Here is a 25,128-nt window from a genome sequence, read left to right on the forward strand (position 1 = left end):
TGAATTTACAGTAGCGCCAAAAACATGCTGTAGGCCTAGACCCACAAAAAAAAAAGGGCAGGTAAACGGTTCTTTACCACTCACTAAATTAATATCTTTACTGATTTGAAAAAACTGATAAAATGAGTAAGAATTCTGTTATGCTCACTAAAGAGAACGGGGTATAATTATCCGTAACCCCTAGCAGTGACTTTGTTAAAGTTAGAAAGTTAATATTATTTTGTACAAATAAATTTACAACAGTCGTTATCTTCAAAACTTTATGAAGATACCCAAGAGTAATTGTCAGTGAAAGAAACTCGGCTAGTGACATGCTGTAAACACATCTCAGTAGGTTCATATTCTTTGAAAATTGTTGAACTTTCATTTATATTTCCCTAAATGGTACAGCTATTGAATGTATTTTTTTTATGATCTTTATCTTGATTTCATGCTCATATGATTTTCGTTATAAAGTGGTCGTTTTCGTTCTATGACTTATTAAGTGACAAGTTTATTCATGAGGGTGTCTTTTCCATTTTTGTACGTTTTTATCAAGCTAAGAATCCCTGGGCATAAATAGCGAGCTAATCAAAACTGAACGCTAGAATGTGAGCCAGTGGTGGTGAACTACATATTGACAGACAGAATGTAACATCTTTGGCATCATAAGTGGTCGAGATAATGCCATAGTTTCCACTAATTAGTTAAAGCAGATTTTTGCATGAAAACTTCTAAGATTCCCGACTTAAATTCAGTTTATATATTTTTCTAAAAATGTTCCCCATAAGTTTACTTAAGAGGGATTGCTGAGTAAGAGTGACCAAAGACAAAATGATAGTAGGATTGTTAGTAGGGCTAGTGCTATGACAAGCCAGTCCCTGGCAGTCCAAAAACTCACAACACCAGGAAAGGAAAACCTGTTTAGGAGTGGTAATCAGACTGCTGGATATTTTTCTTGGCGACGAGGCTTTGAGCTTGTCAGACACCACTGGTCACTTGACTTGCAAATCAGCCCACCTTCATTTGAACACCACAAGGGAAACTGCACCAATAGCTATAAAATCACTAAGTTACCTAATTACCAAAAGGCGTCTTCTTGGGAGGCAGCGTTTGAGATCATCAGACTCCAACTTTTATACTTTTTCTAGTGAAGTATACCATTTTTGAAGTCGACATTCGTTCCTTTCCCTGTATAAATGATTTGCATTCAAGGTGAACCTAAGATGTCAAAAGCTCCTGTAATTTCTACCTCTTTTGGACATATATACTTTTGTGCATACTGTGGCCTAATCTAAAATTTCAGTAAATTATAATTTTGTATGGTAGACAAGCAATTTTAGGACAGCCGACCACACTTCACTGGGACCTACCAAGGATGAATGTTAGCATGTCACAACTGGTTACTCTCCTGGGAAGAACTTCTTTAATGCACAAATTACCCTCAATATCTGAAGAGTCATCAGTACATCGAGAATGAATCTAGAACAAAGGGGTATATTTGATAAGAAAGCTCCCCTCACTCAACACATCAGGTACTCCAGTTCTGTGAGCGTGAAGTGTGCTATCCAGTTCTAACCTCCATCTGACCTAGTCGATTTCCTTGTGGTATTTTCATTTAAAAGCTCTAACAAGTGACCTTTTATCATCTTTACAAGCCATTGTCCTTTAGTAAATGGCTGGCTTTATGGAATAATGAATTTGATAGTAAACTGAAATTAATTAAACTCGCTGTTGGACTGTGGTGTTCATCCCAGATGAATGCCAAAACTGATATTAATATCTTAAAACTGGTCATACTCTTTTCACACGCGGAAACTTTACAAATAATCCAAGGAAACAAATCCCAAAATGTAGGGAATGCCTAACTCTCACAATCAGTACAATCATTATGGATATTTTGTTAAGCAAATTAATGAGTTTAAACACACACACACACAGAATGTGATTAAAAGCAACTATGTATGAACCTATTGCATACATGAAATTAGAAACATCAGTAGGGGGGAGTCACTTGCCAAGAACACTACTAAATTTATTCAATTACATTTTGCGGAAGAAAAAGAAATCATGAAGAATAAGGACAAAGTTAAGACTAAACAGCAAAATCCTTTGTTATTCTTCACCAAAAAATTGCTAGATTTAAATTCGAGAGACCATCACGGCCAGTGATAGATTATCAAGCCTAAAAATTAGGGGCTACTCTTGGCCGCTTTGACGCTCATTAAGCTATCTCGCTCTTGCAATTTCAACGAGGATCTGCATGTGCATATATATAAGCATTTTCAAAGATTTTACCTGAAATATCAGCATTAACTTTTTATGAACAGCTTGGCATCAGTGACACCAGTTTTAGTACCCATAATCAATACTATGAATAGCTGTATCATTATGAAATACATTAATCAGTGTTGGCATAAAGAATTTGTCTTTACTAATGATACAGTATAGATTTTATTAATCAAATTGGAACTTTTTAACCAAAGGATGGGCCAGATATGTACAGTATGCATTACTAAACACCCCCAGGACCGGGCAAACTTTAAGGTTGGCCAATTTAGGAAAAAACACATCAATGGAAAGAGAGAGATATGCAAATGCACAAGTTGCAAGAAAACAAATTCCAAAAATTTGTTCCTACCTTGCACAGAAAGATGAAAGTGTCTATTTACAACCCTGTGTGGTGCCTCTTTTACCAAGTTATACATGTTTTTTCTAATAATTTATTTTGTAAAATTTTAATTACAACTTGCACAATATCATAACAGATAAGAACTAAAATCATTAACAAATTCTCAGTATATTTCTTGTAAAATATTTAAGAGATTTACCGCGACGGGGAGTTGCAGTTAACTTTTTGTGAGCTATACATGTTTTTTCTAATATTTCTTTGCAAAATTACATCATAGCTGACATACTATCATAAAAGATAAGAAATAAAAACAACAGCAACCCCTGGGTACATTAATGAGCAAATAAAAAGACGTCATGGGAGAGAGGCAATACATTCCCCAATCGAGTGTCAAGGCACACTAATATCCCCCTCTGTCCTGTGCTGAGCTACACAGTTGGCATAAGTCATTTATCGACCAATGAAGCGCTACGACCATCTTTCCCTCTAAATTCATCCATATGGCGCGTAATATCAATACTCATATGAGTTAGCCCATCAATCACTCAAAACTTGTTGTAGATACTCATATGATGATGTCCGTCTATGAAGGGTTAAAAATCTGATAATTGGGTTAATTGACAATGATGGAGATTGGCAAAACTGTCACAGACTGATTTGCTTTCAAAACTTAACATTAGTTGCCCAGTATATTTTGGGCATACTGTACACAAAAACTGTGTACAAGTAGGAATTGGATATGTGGGCTATTCGTCAAGTATACAAAGTTGTTAATGTCTGTCATACCCACTTTGTCATATTATTCTGATACATGAATTTAAATTTTTTGTGCCACTACCATGTTGCATAATGAATATTGAGTAAGAAATTACTTGGAAATACTTTATAAGGACATGGATCTCACGTTAATCCCAAACGGAATTTGGGTTGTTAAAAAGTTGACAACCACTCCCAACTTGTTTCTGTGAACACAACATCTAGTGCTCAAGAATCTGAGAGTAATAATTGCACAAGAAGTTTTCTTTAACAGCAATTGAAGGAGACAGTGACATGCTTTCAGTATAACTTATACACGTTCACAAAAATATAACAGGAAAATGATTTGCTAGTAAAATACTTAAAATCATACTTTAATAGGAAAATATTGTAAAACAAATACACTGAGTATACATTACTAAACTTTGATAGGTAAGGTACAGTAGGACACAGGAGATTGCATTTGGTATAGAAATACAGGAAATTCTCACATTCTTTCAAAGCTACTGAATTTTTAGGTGATGAAAACATAAAAAAAAAGTGCCTTTCAATAATCACGATTAGATAGAATACAATACATGAGAAGTATAAAAGAACCACTAAGGTGAAATAAACATGTGCGTCTACTGTAACATTTAGGTAATACAAGTACACAGTACCCAAATATAGTAATGACCCCATTCTGCAACATGGGATGGTCAAAAGTAAATAAAATACTAGTTAATTCATATCTCAATAACAACTGAGTGCCTTAAAGAAGTACCTTAAAATGATTAGCAAACTACTACATAACAGATATGAGTTTTGAATATTTGTAACTGTAATTAGACTGTTTCCTCTCTTATCCTTCTAACAAAACTCCATACAACTTGTTTATGACTACTGTATGGTGAATCAAAAATCATGCTGCAATGTCCTGAGCCAATGGATATTATTTCTGCAGACACTTGGTCTAACCAATCTATAAAGTAATTTGGTCCCCACAATCATGAACACCCAACACTGCAAAAAATACAAAATAACCTCACAAGATTTTCAAAATCTAAAGTTATACAAAGAGTAAAATGAGAGCACAGCATTTGAACCTCTACGTTATCACTCAATTTAACAGACAAGTAAATACTTGCAATGTGGTAACCTACACATACCAACAATCTGAAACAAAAATTCCAACAACCCACTTACCCAATGGAAAAACAATGAACATCTTTGAAAATATACTTTTCAACAATCAAACTCCCGCGTCACTATAAAAGGCCCAACCTTTTTCAAGCTTTATCTGAATGGTCTGCGTTTTTCTCCTCTAAAGCTTCTCGCAACTGTCTTTCGTAAATCTTCTTTGAATCGCAAAACCCCATGCGAGTCTTTCCAAAACTATTGGGACCAGCTGATGTTGGGGTATCCCTGTTAGATAAAAGTAAAATTTCGTTAAATTTACAAACATACCTGTAAAGTATTAGTAAAGATATTTTACTGAACTATGAAAATAGATGAGAGATTCTATTTAAGTACATAATACAGAACTGATACTTCCTAAAAATATATATGTATACTGTATTCTAAAAGCACAAATGAACCTTTATTCACCTGACTGCTGCCTATCAAGCTAATCAACACGTCAGAAGTAAGTCTTCTATAAAAAACAGAAATTCTTCGTAAGACACTGATTCAATACTTTCACTCGTTCAACATTTAACACAATCCACACATACTTTATGAAAGATTGCATACCTTATACCAAAAACCATGCTGTTTATCTAGCCAATAACGTTGGCAAAAACCCAGCACTTATCTATTTCCTCCATTGCCACACATTGTCATTCAACTTTAAAACCACATATGATAATTACACTCCTTAATCAATCCAGCACTTAGTAAATGTGTGCATTCTTAAAGCATCAAAAATTGGACAGTCAACCAGCTAGTTCAAAACAGTCAGACATGAAGCTGGGGTTGTCAAGCAGCTAAAATCCTTTGTCGCTTGTGAATATTTCAAGCCACTGGGTCCTTTCCTATCTTGGAAAGTTACAGTACACTGTTTACCCTTCATAATAATTTTTAATAATTTTACTGGAATTTAAATAATTTTGGCATCTTTTATGCAGCGCTTATTAAATTTTATGGTGTTCAAAGGAATGTAGGACTGTTCTGGTGCAGTTGCCACTTGAAATACTATAATTTGCCTTCTATTAATATGAAATCTCCATATAATTTTAATATTTTTTCCAGAAATGTACATAAATATTAAGATAAAAATTGTAAATTCTTGGCAAGCTTGTGGAAGTCTTGAGCCTCCAAGCTTTAAGTTATGTGCACAGAGCAAAATTTTACGATCAGTATGAAAATACAAGCTCAACTCCACATCATACGAGACTCTCCAAATAGTTGATAACGAAGTGAAGCATGTTCTCTTCTACCGAAGTACATAAATGCACAGCTGATGCAAAGGGTTACATTTTGTCATTCTGGTATCTTAAACTGATGAAGTTTTCATCAACCCACAAATAAAAAAAAAAAAAATCTGAATACAGTAGTCTAAAAGGAATTTGAAAAAATCAGTCTTAGAAAACAACTAACCTGCCAATATTCTTCATTCTCATCTTGGCTTCTGGAGGCATTTCCTCTTGGTCATCATCATCATCTTCATCACCAAACACAGCTGCAGCTGAGCCTACCTTAGGCTTCATTGTTAATCCTGCATTGCTTGCCGTTTTCTGCAAAATGTTAACACTTACAAAACAGCCTTCACTTGTTGTGCCTTATAATTACCTCCAGGACTCAAGTGAATGAGCAAAAATACATTAGCTGTACATTAATAATATCTCAAAAGTTTTTTCTTATTCCTTTAGTGCTGTAACAAAGTAACTTCATTGTTCAACCACTAAAAATATTAAATTTTACCCTCTGAAACTTGAATAAAATGAATTTAGTTTAATTATAAACCAGATAATGGATATATTGTACTTAAAATTCCTGATAATTAAACTAGTTTAATGTTGATGTCCTTTGAAATGCACAGAGAAGAATCAGTGACAAAAGTAATTTTTCCATTTTTGTAACGAGTGAAATGAGCTATATAAATGAAAAATTAACTTAATCATTATCAGGCAATGCCTCACTCTAGTAACAAAATTCTACATAATCATCCATGAGAAAAGAAAAGAACAAGTCACATTCTCAAACAAATGAGCACAGACTGTGAAAACTTTACAAGATAAATATTATCAAGTATAAGCTTGAATTATACTTCATGAACAAAAAATTACCTTTCCTTTAAAATCACTGGTACTTGGACTTATACAATCTAGAATACTGTACTGATCTATCTAACTGCTGTATATACACTTTGAATAACTTGCATTTAATGGGAAACATAATTGGTGAGTTGTTCAGCACTGACCATGATTTGAACCGTGGTCTCGTTAAGAAACAGACTGTGACTCTGACCACCCAACTCTCAAGAGAAATACAAATGGATATCAACTCCACTTGGCATATGCCTGTCAAATTCAGGTTCCGTGCAGTATTTAAAATAGATATTAACCCATCTTCACATGTTACTTATCAGTAAGTTTGTAACACTGTGCTAATTGTGAATTGTTATTAATACATGCATGACTTTTATGTTCACAAATATCATGCCACAACCATCATTAATATAGAATTCACTATGCCTTGGGAATAATTCACACCCAAGGGGATTGACAATTGTTAAGCAAGTGCTTCTGCACCAGCCAGGATTTGAACCCTGGTTTAGTTTAGAAACGATAACAGACAGTGACTCTCACCAACTGGCTATCATGAAAGATACAAGCTAATATAGAATCTGCCTGTCGAATTCAGGTTCGGTATTTTGAATCGATACAGACCCATCTGTAATCCGGTTCCATCGCTAATTTGGCACCAATTTCAACTACAGTATCTCCTCGGTCACCATATTTTGTTTTGGCTGTACTAGATATGTTCCCTTATTGGTGCCCTGCTATGTTTACTATTATAAACACAAGATAGTTCACTGCCTTTTTCCTGCATTTATAACTACAGTACATCATTGGCACTTACCCTACCTGCACCACACCCTTTATCACATCTTTCACATGTGACAGTGCACATGTATCAAATCACACTAAATCCCAAAAATGCTATTAAAATTGCACCACTGGAATGAATGAGCCAAGCTAAGACTGAACTGTCTCAATGGGGTTGCAAAAAATACCTCTGCTCAGTAAGGCACACTAGTTGTGCACTGTTTGTATGATGATCAGTTCACTGAAAACATCTTGTGCCAATTGGCTTAATGATGAGGAAGGGAAGGAAAAAGGAAGGGGTGATGAAGTGAATCAGATGTAGCTGCAAGGAAAATTGCGCACTTCATCAGCCTTATTTAGGCAATTTTCTCTCTCTACTGTGGTCACAGACTTGTGTTCTGAAAGTTCTTGCCTTTGTTGGTGTTCCTGAAGTCAGGGGACATGTTTTTTTAAGTATATTTGTATGTCTGCCAAGAAGTTGGAGATTCTTGATCACCTTGATGCTTGGTAGACCAAGTCAATGGTATTTGTGCAGTATGGGTCCTGAAGTTCACCTTATAGGACAGACTGAAATCTTTATGTACAAGTTGGAACCCAACCCATAAGCTGTTGTTTTCAATGTTTTAAATATGCTAACATTAGGGTTACAAAGATAAAGTATAGAAAAAAATTACTTCTCTACAAATGTGAATGGTTTTTCTGCTGTAAAGTATTGGAAAGTTGCCACTATTCCACTGCCAATTGATTTCATAACATTTCACTAATTTTCCACAAAGTGTACTGAATTACAAGAAAAAAATATTATTCAGTCTAGGAAATGTGGCAACTTTTCCCCCAGCATCATACAGTACTGTGCAGTACCAAAGGATGTGAAATTTGTTGGTTTTGTTACAAACTTTTGTGCATTACTGTTCAGCTTTTTAATACCAACGTACATACATTTGTAAAAATGTAAGGTGAGAATGAGAGTACTGTACAACATAAATCAAATTCATGACAATACACAGAGAAAATCTGAAATTACTGCAAACTGCTTCGCTTCACTTAATGACTTCTGCAAGCAGCAGTTAGCCACTGGCCTGTACAGTACAGTAATGGCACATTGTTTTTAAATGTAGTTTGTTTATTGTGTGTTCTGTAACAAAGGTTCAATATACATAACAGTGTGTATACAATTAGTCTGAAACATACTAAAAAATACTATCAGCTTTAGGATATAATTTAATAATTACTTGCAAGAAACTTTTCTTATAATGTTTCCTCTTTTAGAAAGTTGCCAAGCACAGGAATGGCATTACTCACTACCACTGACTATGATAAGAGAAATTATCATAAGTAGTAGCTCATTACAGAGTTTTTAGTGCAGAATACAGTACAGGCAGTACCCAGCTATCGGCGATCCGGTTTTATGGCGCTTGTCTAAAGATGACGATAACAGGGATTTTCGGCACCGATCCCTGGTTATCGGCGTTGTTATCAACGATTTCCGGTTATCGTCACGCTGTTGGGAACAGATTCCCCACCAGTAACCGGGAACTGCCAGTACAGTGGTTTTGAGTTACTGTAAGGTGAAAAAAGAATAGTGATGTACTGTTGCTACAAGTTGGGTGCATTTAAGACAACGGGACTTGGCTTACGTTTCCACTATAGGCAGTCCTTGTTTATTGGTGGCGTTGTTAATGGCGTTCCAGTTTTACGGCGTTAGGCTAACAACATCGTTAACCAGATTTTCGGCATCGGTAAGCAGTTTATTGGCATCAGTAAGAGCTTTACTGGCGTCGGTAAACTGTTTATCAGTGCCAGTAAGTGGTTAACAGCACCGATTAGCGGCTCATTGGCGCTTACTACGTCATAAATGTAATTTATTACCATAATTGTCAGCAATTTTCAGTTAGCGCCGCTCAGCCAGTAATGGAACCCCTGCCATTAACTGGGACTGCTTGTACTGGCATTAGGTAGTATGCTGACACGGTGTTTCTTGGTGTAATTACATATACTTGTGCAGCATAATACTGTTCAGTATACAGTACTCATGTACAGTACATTACAGCTCGCTCAGGTACCTACCGTTTAAAAGTTTGGAAAAGGCTATAAGCATGACAATGCTATTTTTTGTCTAGATTTCTAACTTTTAAATGATGGTCAAAATAGACATGATAATGCTGTAGTTATGGGTGTATAGACTATTGCATAAGCAAACAGGATACGGCCACTAGTTGTATAGTGTAGTATTATTGTGTAAAATGAAAAAATGCAGGATTAACAATGAAGCCTAAGGTAGACTCAGCTGCGGCTGTGTTTGGTGATGAAGATGGTGATGACCAAGAGGTAATGCCTCCAGAAGCCAAGATGAGAATGAAGAATATTGGCAAGTTAGTTGTTTTCTAAGACTGATTTTTTCAAATTCCTTTTAGACTACTGTATTCAGATTTTTTTTGTGTGTGGGTTGATGAAAACTTCATCAGTTTAAGATATCAGAATGACAAAGGTTCATTTGTGACTTTACAATACAGTATATCTATCTATCTATCTATCTATCTATCTATCTATATATATATATATATATATATATATATATATATATATATATATATATATATATATATATATATATATATATATATATTTAGGAAATATCAGTTCTGTATTATGTACTTAAATAGAATCTCTCATCTATTTTCATAGTACAGTTAAATATCTGTACTAATACTTTATGGGCATGTGTTTGTAAATTTAACGAAATTTTACTTTCATCTAACAGGGATACCCCAACATCAGCTGGTCCCAATAGTTTTGGAAAGACTTGCATGGGGTTTTGCGATTCAAAGAAGATTTACGAAAGACAGTTGCAAGAAGCTTTAGAGGAGAAAAACTCGGACCATTCAAATAAAGCTAGAAAAAGGTTGGGCCTTTTATAGTGACGCAGGAGTTTGACAGTTGAAAAGTATATTTTCAAAGATGTTCATTGTTTTTCCATTGGGTAAGTGGGTTGTTGGAATTTTTGTTTCAGATTGTTGGTATGTGCAGGTTACCACATTGCAAGTATTTACTTGTGTGTTAAATTGAGTGATAACTTAGGGGTTCAAATGCTGTGCTCTCATTTTACTCTTTGTATAACTTTAGATTTTGAAAATCTTTGAAAATCTTGTAAGGTTAATATGCATTTTTTGCAGTGTTGGGTGTTCATGATTGTGGGGACCAAATTACTTTATAGATTGGTTAGACCAAGTGTCAGCAGAAATAATATCCGAGTAGTTTCCAGTACTCCCATTAGTGGGTGGGGCTTGTCACCTTCACTAAACAATTGAAGTGCTAGCACGATTTTTTAAATAAATGGCTGCCACGCGAATTAGAAACGATAGCTATGTAATTACTTGGCAAGTTACTTATATGAAAACCTCAGTTGCTATTTGCAATAGATTAGAAAATATAAATAATGGCTAACCAGATCTTAGTTAACTTGAACATTACATCATTAATACTAAAGTGTCAGCTGGAGACCTACTGTGTTTCTTGCCATATATCTTAGATTCCTTCAAGTTACCATTACCAATCAACACTACTACTGAACTTACCTGCTTTGTATCAAAAACCAAAAATTAACTGTTTGCAAATGTATCAAAAATTCTATGAACAAGTGTTTGGTATTACTATGAGTAAAATCTTGTCTAATGTTGTAAATATACATAACATTTGATATGGAACTGACTGTTTCAATGTGGCTATCTCAAATGGTTTGTTATACATACTCTATAAGATATAAAGACATCCTTGGAGGGAAGACTAATTTCTTTAATGTAATAATCTCAAACAGCTTGGTACAGTATATGTATGTAAAATATGTCCTGGGAATTCTAAAAGAAAATTTTGACTTGAAGGGGCTTCTTGTCCTCATCAGTTCCCTGACTTCCACAAAATTTACAATTGATAAAAAACAAGTATCCCTCTTATTTTTGGGGGGTTACTGAACAACCATAAAAAATTTCCCATATGCAGGAAGCATATAAATACTTTTATAATACGAACATTTCTAGTCAGGCCACTGCAAAATATGAAATCTTCTGTCTCCATACCTAAGGGCACTAAGAATGTGAAATCCAGAGGACTGCAGATGAATTTACTATATAAAAAGAAAATTACTAATAAATAAATGTAATCCTTAATATTTTTTTGAAAGCCTCTGTAATAGTACTGGTAATACAGGTTCATTTATTTCACGTTCAATGAAACTTACTTTATTTGGGCCAAATGTCTAAAGATATACATACAAGAACCAAACCACTGAGAAAATGGTCTTAAGAGGGTCTTAGCAATAATGTCCTAGAAATACATTGATTTAACTTACAGCACTCAGAATTGATTGGCTAAAGATCAACACACGTAACCCTTGTTAATGAACTGCGTAGAGAAACGTAATTTGACTATCTGTACAGTGGGGGATTTCAACATACGCCCAGGGATGCTTTCCACTGACCTGGCCCTATGGTCATTTCTCAAAGCAAAATCACTTAAGGTCATTCAGGTGTTTTCCACAGACACAGTATCACCTTTATTTCTTGAAGCACATGTTTGTATATACTGGAAGGAATTTAATTTTAATTTCACTTTAAGCAAAGATATCTACTTATTCCTTTGTAGATTCTTAATGTACATTTCATGCTCATCACTTACTCTCTCAAAAATTTTTACGCACACATACCCATATATGTAATAGAGCTAGCACAAGGGGACAAGAAGTAAGAAATAGGCACTATTAATTTTATTATAACACAACTAACAATTAAATTATCATAGCGAAGAGTGCTAATAAAGTCAAGGAAATATATTACAAAACTTGTGAACTTGGACTCAGGACCCGGAAGTTGGTTAAAACTTTTGAACTTGGACTCAGGACCAGGAAGTTGGTTGAAACTTTAAAGTTTTACGTAGCGCTAAACCTTCCCAATCACATGTAGTAATCTTACCTTGTCAACTTTTTACATCAAGAAACTAACAGAGGATGTGAAAGTACAGTACAGTCAAGGAGAATGATAGACTAAAATCTTCAGAGCAAGATGTGTGTTATAAACGCATCATTCCTCATCCACCACTGAAAAAGCAAGGCTTCACCCAAAATATATACAGTGGAACCCCGCTTATTTGCGGTTTAGCAATCGCGGATTCAGTTATTCGCGAAATTTTCTGTGGAATGCATTTTTCAATAAACCGCCGAAAATTCAGTAATTCTCTGGTTTTTTCGTCAAAAAATATTCACTGATTACTGTATTTTCATGTTATTTTTGTGACTAAATACATTTTTTATCATAAAAAATGTATTTAGTAACAAAAATAACATGAAAATAGGCAATTATAAGCATTTTTAGACAGGTCTTTGGTGTTCCATTTAAAAGCATTTTTAGAGGGGTTCCAATATATCGTGGAATTTCGGTATTCGCAGGTGGTTGTGGTTCCTAACCCCCCCAACTGTATCTATAAAATTATAAATTTTAAAATTAATTTGTATTTTTCATAGCCGACAAACCCGCTGTCTTGACATTAGGATAAAATCTTTTAGCACCAGCCGGAAACCAGTAAAAAACAAAGGGAACTGTTCGTGCACGGAATTGGTGGCGTCTGGCATCAGTCGCAGGGATGAGGGAGGAAGTGGGGAGCGACCTAATCTCAAACCTGTGACGGCGGCATCCCTGTATTCACTATTCTAACCTTAAGCCCAGAAAATGCACCTACACCTCCAGAGTTCAAGTTTTTACTTTTCAGCTTGTTGATGCCACCTCTCCACCAATGCCTCACATCTTTCCTAAGCTTATCTTAATCTTCCTCATTCTTTTACCTACAGTCGGCACCCCGGATTTACAGACTTGCAATTCGAGGAATTTTCTGTTGAATCTATCCATAAATTATTCGCGGGATAACTCACCCATTCGTGGATTTTTTCGTAGAGCAATATTCTGTACTTTCATATTTTCATGACTAAATATTGTAATGCATGTACATATACATTTTATGATAAAATAATGATTTACAGTGCTAATTTTTAAATATTAAGTTTTATTAGACTAAATAACATCTCTCTTTCACTGAGATGAGAGAATTTCTATGCATATGTAATATGTTATTTGTTTTGTATGATAAATAAATGCTTTACTAATTTTCAAATATTAATATTAATGTAGACACAGCAAAATATCAATTCATTAAAGAAAATATAGTGAAATGATAAGATTTTAACTCAATAAATTCTTTTCCCTGATCTTTTTCTGTCTACATTTAAAGGAAGGGACGAAGGTGTAACTGTCATCATCTTGACACACTGATGCGAAAGGGTTAGCACCTGGCCAAAGAGTCTCTCTCTCTCTCTCTCTCTCTCTCACTGAGATAGATTTTTTTAGGCATATGTAACATATTTACTTCTGTATATATCCTGTGGTTTCATAGATAAATGTGATGTTACTTTCCATGCTATAATTATAACATTTATGCATTTCTATGGTAAATTATATAAAATTTTAAAAGAAAACATCAATTCCAAGTCTTCTCCAAAGCTTGGAGCAAGGGAGGGGTGTGTAATCTAACATTCAATTATCTTGACATATTGACTGTGCAGGTAGAAAGTGTTGCCCACTTGGTGGTCAAAATACCGCTCTGAAGGATACTGAAAAATCTCTCTCTCTCTCTCTATTTTGTGTTTTATCTTAATAATGACGGAAAAAAAAATACAAGTGTAACATGCTCAGTGTTGTCTGGTGTAAAGAGTATTGGTACATCAGTACGCAAAGGAAATGTGGCGTACCTAGAATAACAACCAACTTACTACCTCATGCGGTTACCATAATCCATTATATGTACTCCAAACTACAGCTTAACCACTTCCATCCTTCAGTTACCCTACTAACATTCATTGCACCATCTTGATTCCACTGTCATGTCTCTTCCTCACATACTACTTTTGAATGCCTTGTTACATGGTTTCCATCAGTCACTTCTTTCTTGTATCATTTATTGACACTTACTTCAAAGTCCTCATAATTTTAGTTTTTATCTTTTTTTTTTATAAGATTCTTTCTTCCTTCAACTTTCTCTTGTGTAGTCATGGGTTACCTGAAATAATTATCTTTTAACATTGTCTGTACTATACTTATCATCGCATCTTTTACTCTCCTGGATTCTTAAAACATGGTGATCTACAACTTGAACCATTGCTTTCGGAACAATTCAAGTACTACTTGATTTCTTTCTCTAAAACTTTATCTTTGCAACATATCCTTAAAACTAACCCTATCAGTTCTCATCATCATGGCGTATAAACTGAAAAACCATGCACTATTTTCCCCCAAGATCATTTTAATCTTTGTTAACCTTTTATCTACGGGTTCCACCACTGCTACCTCTTCTGTCATCATATCCTGCATCTATCTTGTCTCACTTTCTTTTTACCAGAATTTATATTTCTGTTTTGCTTCAGCACCTTTATACCTTCACCTCCTATTGACTACAAATGGCTACAGTTCTTCTTGACAGTACCTCCACCACATCACTACTCTTTCCTACCCTTCTTCCAGCATTTATCTTGACAGCTCAAAAGAACTGGTGACTTATATTAAATTCTGTATGACCTACAAGGGATTTGGAATGGCTACTGATGTTCCATTAAATCGTTTTGAGTTTCATGATCCAACTAAGAAGAGTGATGAGAACGAAAATGAGTGGCATATTCAGTATGTCGGAAAGAAGAGAACCGAGATTATGCCAAAACTATTCAGTGTGTTCAGACTATTCAGACCATGTGAGGGCAAAGGAAAAGGCTACAGATCGTACCTTGAGAGAGGGATCCAGCATCAGACTTCTAGCCATTCCAAGAAGGGTTCTATTTATCTCTAATGGTAACATCTCACTGGGTGGTTGGCACCCTGGCCAATCTGTTACCACACTCAGAGCCTCTGACATCCTTAACTAGTGCTTTACAACCTATAAAAATGCTTTTAAAACTTTTGTTCTTGTGGCATTGCCTCCATATCTGAAACTTACCTGATTCTGTCCTAGTTTGATTGAGATACAACCCAGGGGCTTCTTGGCAGAGAGGGACATCCCGACATCACCTTTGTCAATGGATTTGTTAAGCCCAAAACTTATTTTTTTCTTGGGCTCCTCGCCATCTTCTCCATCAGCCACCGGTCGCTTGGTGGAAGAAGTTCTCTCGACCACTGATGTCTCTGGAGATAAACACTGGCGAAGGTGAGACGGAGAAAAATTATAAGAAGAGAGTAGAGCCAGGCACAGGTCACAACACGATACAAGATGGATGACCAATAAAGTTCCAGATGTTACTTATCTTTTATGCCCTTGGAAACCAATGTGACCCTTATCAAAAAGTGACCTCATAAATGACAAGACAACAATACAAAATACTGCTGAGCAGTCAAACTAAAGCAACTTATTTCTCAACATAACTGTAACATAGGGTGTAAAGAATAACATTCAATGCATAAATCATGGACATATTTTGCGTAAAAATTAAAAACCACTGCACATTAAATGTTCCAGAGCTGAAAAGACACTGACTTCTTATCAATCAGTGATGCAGTAACAAAATATGTAGCTCTATTTGTAATATACTTCCCCTGATTGTGTACATTTTAGTTCTTTAACATTTAACTAAAACCACAGCTAATTACTGGCAAAACAATAACCTGACAAATCTGATTAAAGCATGTAACATTCCTTTTGGGGATTTAATTTTTTCAGAGCCTACGCTATTCCACCATACAAAAATAACATGGAATACATTAATATGAGTCTTTTAAAATAAAATACTACAAACTATGCTTTCCTTGCATAAGATAGGCTGAATTAACCAACTGAAATTTAGAAAAACCCACAGTCTTAATAGATAAGTTTCTTGTTTCATATAATACAAACCAGTACTTTTACAGATGTTCTACTTTCTGCAGACGGAAAAATATTCAATTCAGTATTTACTAAACACCCCATGGGATGAAAACTAGCTCCTCTAAAATGGCTCCAAACTCATAGTATGCACAAGCTGAAAAGCATGTTCAGGTATGAGACCTTCAAAACTTCCACAGAGCTTATAAACACACCTCAGTGACAATGAGCTGGGAACAAGAATCCCTTGAGAGACTGGTGGTTACTTACAAGGAGCTGTTCAAAAGAGCCCTTGTAGCTGAAACATCAAAGGTGCTGGTCACCAAGACCTAACACATCTGATTAGCCTAATAAACCACTACTGTTCACTTGAGACAGAATGCAAGATGTACCCATTACTGTCCAACTGCCCAGCTGGAATCAACCAGGAAGTAGTGTACCCGCAGACACTGTCAAACAAAGGCACAAGTACTAAAGCACTTTGCTTGGGGAAACTTTCAAAGGCACTTGAACTCCAATTCATAATGTTTGCCTTTAATTTGTTTTTTGAAGATACTACAACAAAGTAAAACTCCTCAACTTCAAAGCCCCAAAACCATTACCATAACATGAACAGCTGTCAGGAAAATGTAAAATATTGCCAAGAGCTGTGCAGGTTGCAGGTTGAAATCTTATACGGGGCTTGTTTAGCGACAAAAATCAGCAATTTTCAGCACCGAAAACTGCCATTTCCACTTATCGGTGCCAATAGTTGGGTATTGGCGCAGATACATACCTAACAGAGGCACCGATAACCTAAAGATAAGCCCGAAAATTGCGGCAGCAATTTTCAGTTATCACACCCTCAGAACGGATCCCCCCCCAATTAACTGAGGACTGCCTGTAATCAAGAATCACAAAATTGTTTAATCTGTGTCTTTGTCCTTTACTGCACAACAGGTGAAATAAACAGCAATCAAGTAGACATTATCAAAAGGGTAACTTACTGTGAATTTGCATGGTGTGCAAAGATCAGCACATCGCTATTACTTTATTGTTGGTGAACATTCCTTCAATATAAAGTTTAGAAATGTATTTTTCTGGCTGTCAACTTATTTTGACCTTTCAGTAAACCCCCGTATTCTCAGGAGATGCGTACCACACCCCCCCGAGAAGCTAAAATCCGCAAATACTTAAAACCCCTCTACAACCACTTAGAACTGCTTATTTTGATAGTTCAAACACAAAAAGTGCATTTAGTCATGAAAATGATATGGAAATACAGTAATTAGTGAATACTTCTCAGTGAAAAATACTGCGAATGGGCGAATTTTCCGCAAATAATGCGTATGTACAGTATGTTCCATAGAGAACTCGCGAATAGGTGAGTCTGCGAATGCAGGGGTTTACTGTATATATATATATATATATATATATATATATATATATATATATATATATATATATATATGCAGTCCTCGGTTATTGGCGGGCTCAGTTATCGGGCGATCCGGTTTTATGGCGCTAGTCTAGCAACAAAATTCGCAATTTTCGGCACCTAAAATCGCCGCTTTCCACTTGTCAGTACCAATAATTGGGTATTGGCATTGATACATACCTAACTGAGGCGCTGATTTTCGGTTATCATCACGCCATCAGAACGGAACCCGCTAAATATATATATATATATATATATATATATATATATATATATATATATATATATATATATATATATATATATATATATATATATATATATATATATATATATATATATATATATATATATATATATGTTTGGGACAGTATAATTACAATACTATTACAGTAATCAGCTTTAACCTGGCACCAGAACCAGCATCATAAGAACTGAAGATATAGGACCAGGCACCATGTCCAGATCCATGACTGGTAAGCAAACTAAGTTATTGTATACAAACAAATGTAAGACTTACACAGCCATTATCTTCCGTATTTAAAATCTGCAGTCTTCCTTATTCAATTATCAATTTTTTCCACAATTCAAAGTTTAAATTTGAATGAATCCCTGATGATTTCTGAATAGCAGATATCTTCTCGTTGGGCCAATAGCAAGAAAGCTTTTCACTTCAGTGGGATATACAGAAAAGAAGAGAAAATAGAGCCCCAACAACTTTACATGGTGTGAAGCCACAAATGGCCAAGAGTATGAAGTTTGCAGCCCTATACCCTGCATTGATACTGAAAAATTTACATATGGAATGGATGTGGTTTTATAGAAAAAGAAATAAGATAGCTGTTGTGATGGAAACGGGCAAGCGCTCACATAAAAACTAGAGGAGCTGTGGAGAGGCCAAAGCACAGGGCCCGAAATTGAAAAACTCTGTCCTCGAAGACGAACCTGAGATACTTCCTGGAGTCCGGATAGACAGGGACATGGAAGTATGCATACTACATATCGAGAGTAATCATCTAATTGCCCTAGTGAATGGATGATAGTACTGGCTGGTTCATCTCCATTTTGAACTTCATCTTCTGGATGAAGAAGTTCAGAGCGCTGATGACTTGGGGACTAAGAAAAAAAAAAACCGTTGTAAAAACCTTTCATGGAGCAATCCTCTACCTCCTCTATGGCTCTCTCCCGTACTTGGCAAGTTAATTATATAAAATAATATATAAATTAAATTATATATATATAAATATATATATACAGTAAACCCCCTATATTCACGTTCTCACGATTCACGGACTCGCACATTCGCAGGTTTCTCTGTGGAACATATCTATCCATTATTCGCGGAAAATTCGCCCATTCGTGGTATTTTTCACTGAGAAATATTCACTAATTATTGTATTTTCATATAATTTTCATGAATGAATGCACTTTTTGTGATAAAACTATTAAAATACTCAAATATAAGCATTTTTACAGGGTTTTTCTTGTGTTTAGACTATCAAAATAGGCAGTTCTAAGTGTTTTTTTAGAGGTTTTAAGTATCCACGGATTTTAGCTATGGGGGGGGGAATACGCATCCCCGCGAAGACGGGGGGTTCACTGTATGTATGTATGTATGTATGTATGTATGTATATATATATATATATATATATATATATATATATATATATATATATATATATATATATATATATATATACACATGCATACATACTGTACATAAATATCTAAGCCTTTCTCACAAGGGGTAACTACAGCGAGAGAAAAATGGTCACTACCACACTACCACATTCATAGCCCTTTATTGGCCGAGTTGGTTGAGCTTCAGACCGTCATTCGATGGGCCGGAGTTCGATTCCCGCCGCCGGCTGATGAAGAGTTAGAGGAATTTATTTCTGGTGATAGAAATTCATTTCTCGCTATAATGTGGTTCGGATTTCACAATAAGCTGTAGGTCCCGTTGCTAAGTAACCAATTGGTTCTTAGCCACGTAAAATAAGTGTAATCCTTCGGGCCAGCCCTAGGAGAGCTGTTAATCAGCTCAGTGGTCTGGTAAAACTAAGCTATACTTACTTTACTTTACCACATTCATGTTTACAACTTCTGATGAACCTTTGTGAAGAAAACTTCCACAACTGCTTCTTACACCTAACAAAAGCTTCATCAAGGTGCCAGATAAGAGTTGCAAACTGTACAATTTGGGTTGTTTAAATAACCAAAGGTCTTCTCATCTATAAGATATCCATGAACTTGTTCAACCTCATTAAATATGATACTGGTAATTTGTGATGGATGAGATGCAGCACAGCAGACAGTCCTATACCATATTCAGGTGGCTGCAAGTAATGATGCCTGGAGAACCTCAGCTGGTCTATGTTATAGAAGAGGTTAGGGCCAATTCCACCTGACACCAGTTCCAGGAATGTGGTGTAAGTGACGAGCAAGGTTTATGGGCGTGTTACTATATCTGAAACCGAGCCCTTTTTTACTTTGCTGACTTAGAAATATTTCATACCAACCCTGCCTGTGCTGAATGATACAGAACTTACTGGCTTTTAGTCTAGCATACTTGAGCTGGATGTGCAAGCTGCCACTTTTCTTTTTGTGAAGTTGCTCAGCACAAAGTAAATTTGTCTATTTGGCCATAGTTACCATATTTAGTTGGGTGGAATACTATATGGATGAGCAATAGTAAAAAAGTACTGGAATTACTTTTCCTCATACTGTGTAGTACATGGTGTTTCTCATTTTTTTTTTTAAATGGTCTCAGTATCCATGGCATTTGCTTAAGACAGCTGACTACAATTATGTCATGTTAAGTTGTCAAAGTTGATTACTCACAGGTTTCTCTACTTGGCATTATATCTTAATAGAATTTGTCTGGATCAAAATAGCAACTGAGGTTTTGTGTTTTCCCACTAAGCTTTTCCAAATTTTTCTGTATCAAAGGCTACATTGTCTCTCTTCAGTAAATAGATAATGTGGCTAATTTTGAAACTGTTGGTAGTCCTATCTGGATATGACTAATGATGTGGAGTTCTGTGTATAAAGATTTAAGCTAGCAGATTGTTAATCAAGGTGATAGCCATGATAATGATGAGATCTTATCTTTGTGGGACCCTTTATATATTTGACACTAGCTTTTAAAAGTGTTTAATCTGAATGGAAACTGTGTAACCAGACTCAGATTCACTTACAAATGTGGGTTCATTCACGAGCACTATAAGAATTGATCAATTTTATTAAAACCCTAGCTACTGTAATTCTATCATTCTGTTTGACTTATCTACTGAAACAATTCTCCCTTGCAAAAAGACTGAGAAATTAGTTGGCATGAGATCTTTATCATTCAAAAAAATTTACAATTGCTCTCCTAAAATTTTTTTCAACATTTTCATTAGAAATAATGTTTGTGATATAATTAAGCATAACTTTAGGAGATATCTTTCACTGATGAATTTCAACAGGATAGCATACCTGGAAATTTTTGAAACATCATCTGACAATTTTCTGCCACTGGGGAAAGGCTGGTTTTATTTATTGTTTTTTTTTTGCATATATCTTATAATACAAAGGATGAAGTCTCATCATATGTTCATTTCCTTCTCAATAATTTCTGTAAAGGGGATATTTGTAACACTGGGAGACCTGTCCTGATTAGGTCACTGATGTACCTGGGTCGCATTCGGGTCGTTTCGGCCGTAAGCACGTTTACGTGCAAAATGGGCGCCGTGTTTAGTACCAGCCCCTTGGAGATGTATGTAAAACATGAAATAATAATGGTAAATACCATACACATAACGGTAAATACCATAAACAACGTCTTACATTGTTTTGGATGTTACGGCCTAAAGTGACTTACGGCCGAAACGACCAGGACCGCCTGGGTCTATCTTGTGGTTTGATTCTGAGCTTTAATACTGTATACAAATGACCATTCATCTGATAAACCAGCAACAAGTCCACAGTTCTACTTGTCCGGGCTAATGCCACTTTCCACTTTTTGGCCTCGTTTTTCAGTAAATTTATACAATACCAGGATGACCAAAACAACAGAATGATAACCAAGTTTTTGATATGACTGACAATTCAACATTCATCTCCGTTGTAAATGCTGGGTTGATGCATCACAGCACGTCAGAACAGTCCCCACACCCAGCACGGATAGAAGGACACTATGCAACTGTGGGGAACGAGAGGTTTTGCCTAGTGAGAGAGGCGATATGAAAAAAATAAAGTTATACAGTGACCTTCCAGAACGTAAATAAGAATGCTGAAAATAAACTTCAAATTCATGAAAAAATCATCCAATTCTATCAGAAAACCAATCTATTAGCACAACCTTTCATGGTACAAGGTAAGTAACACACAAAATAATGATGTCACTACACTTGTTACGGTACCATGCGAGGTATGAAAAAAAAAAAAAAAATCGTACCGGTAAACATGTATCCTCATATGCACTTGTGCAGCTGCAGCACTCAAACCATTCGGTGCGTCAGTCATTCACCTGCCACGTCTTTGGTCTATTTTTGACAGAGTAAATTTTATGCATTCATGCATAGCCTATAACATTTAATCAGTGCATATACTTAGGTATTTCAGATTTTCTTATATTAACATAAACATTTTCTTACAATAACATAAAATTATTTAATTTTAGTACACTGTCATCATTAATCTTTGCCTTGCCAACCTCAGGATTAGTGAGGAGCCTCTTATCTATGATTTTTTATCTGAAAGGACAATTTCTTTCATTCCTGTATATATGCTTTTGTTTTCAACACAGCATTTCATGAAATCTGCTTTATCATCAAAGTAGCTCTAATTTGTTAAGGGTAAATGGTTAGAATCTGAAATGTGCTTCATGACATATGCTACAATTAAATTTTTCAGCAAAACATGGATAATCGTTAATTTTTTATATAAATACTGGATAATGCTAAATTCTTCTGTAAAGAAGGGATAACAAATTTTTCTGTAATGCAAGCATAACGTTAAATTTTTCCATAAGTATGGATAGTAATAATGTTTCTGTAAAGCATAATATTCAAGTTTTCTGTAAAGCATGGATAGTGGTAAACTTCTCCGTAAAGCATGGCTAATGTTAAATTTTCCTATGAGGCATGTCCTATATTCTTTGCAAGTTCTATATGCAAAACCAATATTGTTTCAACACTCAAAATAAATAATGAAAACTGGAATTCTCAAATAGCTTTAAAATCAGTTTTGGTAAAAACTTTAGTTTGGTGGCCTGATTCCCGCCAGTCGCCAACCGGGACAGGTTTCTCATACATAAATAGACATAACCTTTCCTATAATGCCAGATCCTGACATAACCAGACCTTCCCTACCTAACCTAACTCAGGGCTTCGGGCGGCCTGTAAAACCGACCCCTCCAAAAGGCCGTAACCTGTCCAGTCGGCGACTTGACGGGAATCAGGCCGCCCATGTAAAGTAAAGCCTTACCTAAATAAAAAATCTACCTTGTGCAAGAGTTCCTTGTATGGTATGCCATTTCTTTAAACCTCACACTAAACCCCACAGCCAAATACTGAGAGCTAGTTGTAGCTTGAAAATCATGAATGGGTTAGAAGCAAAATATTTGGTTTTAAATTAAACTATTTCATTTTCCTGGCTGCTATTCACAATAAAGCAGTTTAAGGTCTCAGACAAAGCCTAAAGCAAGGGTGTATCCCAGTAAAACTGACGTATCACAAGTGTCCAAAGAATGGCCCAACAACAATGGAGCCTGTGGTCTGCCACGTCTTCGACTACGGGCCGTTTAGCCTGAAATAAGCAATTGTCGGTCATTAACCATACAGCTTGCCAATGGATTATCAATCATACCGAATTCAGCACCAATTTGGCAGGAGTTTTGGGAGGCCTTCCGGTACATAAATGAGACCATTCAGCAGAAGGGTTGTCCCGACCTTTCCGCCTTGCCTTACGATAGGTAGGACTGTATGCCAAGTCAATATGCGACCAAAGCTAACATTTCCACCCAACAGTGGCAACCAAATTCCACACCAGTCTCCCTCGGGATCCGAACAGAGAACAAAGGAAAGTTGTGCCTGTGTAGGAGGCGACAGGCTAATATCCCATTCATGTCAACCTCTTGCGTTCCCAATGGGCTAAGAACCAGTAACACATAACTAGTTTCACTATTCAGCGTGCGTCAGCCGCACATTTGTTTACAGCTCTACTGAATGTAGAAAAACTGGTATAGAATTCACACTACCTTCTCGTCTACTCATTTGGCCTAAAAAGAAGAACCGAAGCTCATAAATTACTTGAAGACGCCGACACCCCTTGCGCGCGACGGACCAAGCCAATGATCTTGTATTGTGCGATTCTGTTGGAATGTCTAAAACAACTTTTACTTTTCCACTGTAGTAACTTTTAAAACATTTTTTTAATTCTGCGTATAGTTAAACATCACATTTTCTTAAATAAAAGAGGACTCTAGCAATTTTACGTTTGAATAGGCTTTTCAGACAGTTATAGTCATTCAAAGTCAAAGTCAGTTACAAGCTCGAACATTGTGCAAGTAAAATATCTACAATAAAATTTTTCACGAATCTTTGCAAATGTTCCAAAATTTTAAGTCAAATATTTAATTCCTTAGTCATGGTTGACAGAACACAATCGTATAATTTAACAGTAATGTTAGAGTGAATATTCGTATTCGATACATGTTTAGAGCGATAAAATTCTTCTTCAAACGAGAAAGGGAGGGTAAAGGGAACCCCCCATTATTAACATATTACATGATCTGTTAAAGTCTTACGATCAAAATATGAAAGTTGAGTTTGTTTATGTATTCCGCGAGATAAACATAAGCCAATTGGACATGTTTCCACCTGCCGAAGCCTAAGCCGAGGATCGAACTCTGGTCAATCTTGTAAACAAATGGGTCGAAGACGACGACGAACGCACTACTAATTACCAATGGACGCTGAATTTTGACTATTACGTGCTCGTTTTGTTTTCTGTAGGCCATTCCTAAGGTCTAAGGGGCCAACGTAAACATGGCCGACACTCTGGTGCAGTCCAACTTGGAGAAAATAAGCAGGTATGGAGAGGTATTGTTTGATGAGAGGTCAGCTGATGGTGACAGGTCACAGTCTCGCCGAAGTCCCTCCCCTGCCCCGTCATGTACACTTTTTTTGTAGCGTTGTGATTTCACAAAATCTTATTCTACACAATTGCCGGAGTATGCATGTATGCATACATTTCGAGCGGATTAATTCATATACACGTCGGTCTTTCTATGAGTAACTTGATACCCGACTCATCAAGGCTACGAATTTAGGCCAGCCTAGCCTAGGATAAATCGTAATTTAGGCATGGGGTAGCCCATCCCCGTGCTGTAGAAAAGTTCAGACATTTTTTCCCGTTATATTTCTCCCTGATCATGTTGTGACAGCAA

At 35.9% G+C, this 25,128-nt stretch overlaps 2 protein-coding genes across 14 annotated transcripts in view; one reads left to right on the forward strand and one right to left on the reverse strand.

The window, feature by feature from the left end:
* Positions 1-3,723: 3,723 nt before the first annotated feature.
* On the reverse strand, positions 3,724-24,784 carry LOC136848851 (PEST proteolytic signal-containing nuclear protein-like). 3 transcript variants are annotated; one of them, XM_067121659.1, is made up of 4 exons: positions 24,646-24,784; positions 15,421-15,618; positions 5,945-6,081; positions 3,724-4,771 (listed from the first exon to the last, which is right to left on the reverse strand). In XM_067121659.1, the coding sequence occupies exons 1-4, from the start codon at positions 24,697-24,699 to the stop codon at positions 4,636-4,638; spliced, it is 525 nt and encodes a 174-aa protein (XP_066977760.1). In that variant the 5' UTR covers positions 24,700-24,784; the 3' UTR covers positions 3,724-4,635. The 3 variants fall into 3 exon arrangements, with proteins under 3 accessions (XP_066977760.1, XP_066977762.1, XP_066977761.1); XM_067121661.1 differs by lacking the exon at positions 24,646-24,784 and adding an exon at positions 23,938-24,068 and having other exon boundaries at positions 15,421-15,605; XM_067121660.1 differs by lacking the exon at positions 24,646-24,784 and adding an exon at positions 23,547-23,750 and having other exon boundaries at positions 15,421-15,605.
* LOC136848850 (zinc finger protein ubi-d4 B-like) overlaps positions 24,630-25,128 on the forward strand; it is a 64,660-nt gene continuing 64,161 nt past the window's right edge. For all 11 annotated transcript variants that reach the window (XM_067121647.1, XM_067121655.1, XM_067121649.1 and 8 more), the window contains exon 1: positions 24,630-24,771. In XM_067121647.1, coding sequence (XP_066977748.1) covers positions 24,728-24,771 — 44 coding nt within the window. In that variant the 5' untranslated portion in view covers positions 24,630-24,727. The remainder of the gene's footprint in view (positions 24,772-25,128) is intronic.

This window comes from Macrobrachium rosenbergii, chromosome 19 (genome assembly GCF_040412425.1).
Source record: "Macrobrachium rosenbergii isolate ZJJX-2024 chromosome 19, ASM4041242v1, whole genome shotgun sequence".
Classification (NCBI taxonomy): Eukaryota; Metazoa; Arthropoda; class Malacostraca; order Decapoda; family Palaemonidae; genus Macrobrachium; species Macrobrachium rosenbergii.

Bases quoted from the DNA above. Each gene is read 5' to 3' on its own strand.
- LOC136848851 (XM_067121659.1), bottom strand. From the start codon at position 24,699: ATGGCCTACAGAAAACAAAACGAGCACGTAATAGTCAAAATTCAGCGT. The intron at 6,082-15,420 runs GTAAGTTTCAGA...AACATTTTGCAG, and splicing joins TCAAACTAGGACAGAATCAG to AAAACGGCAAGCAATGCAGG. The intron at 4,772-5,944 runs GTTAGTTGTTTT...TTTATCTAACAG, and splicing joins AGAATGAAGAATATTGGCAG to GGATACCCCAACATCAGCTG.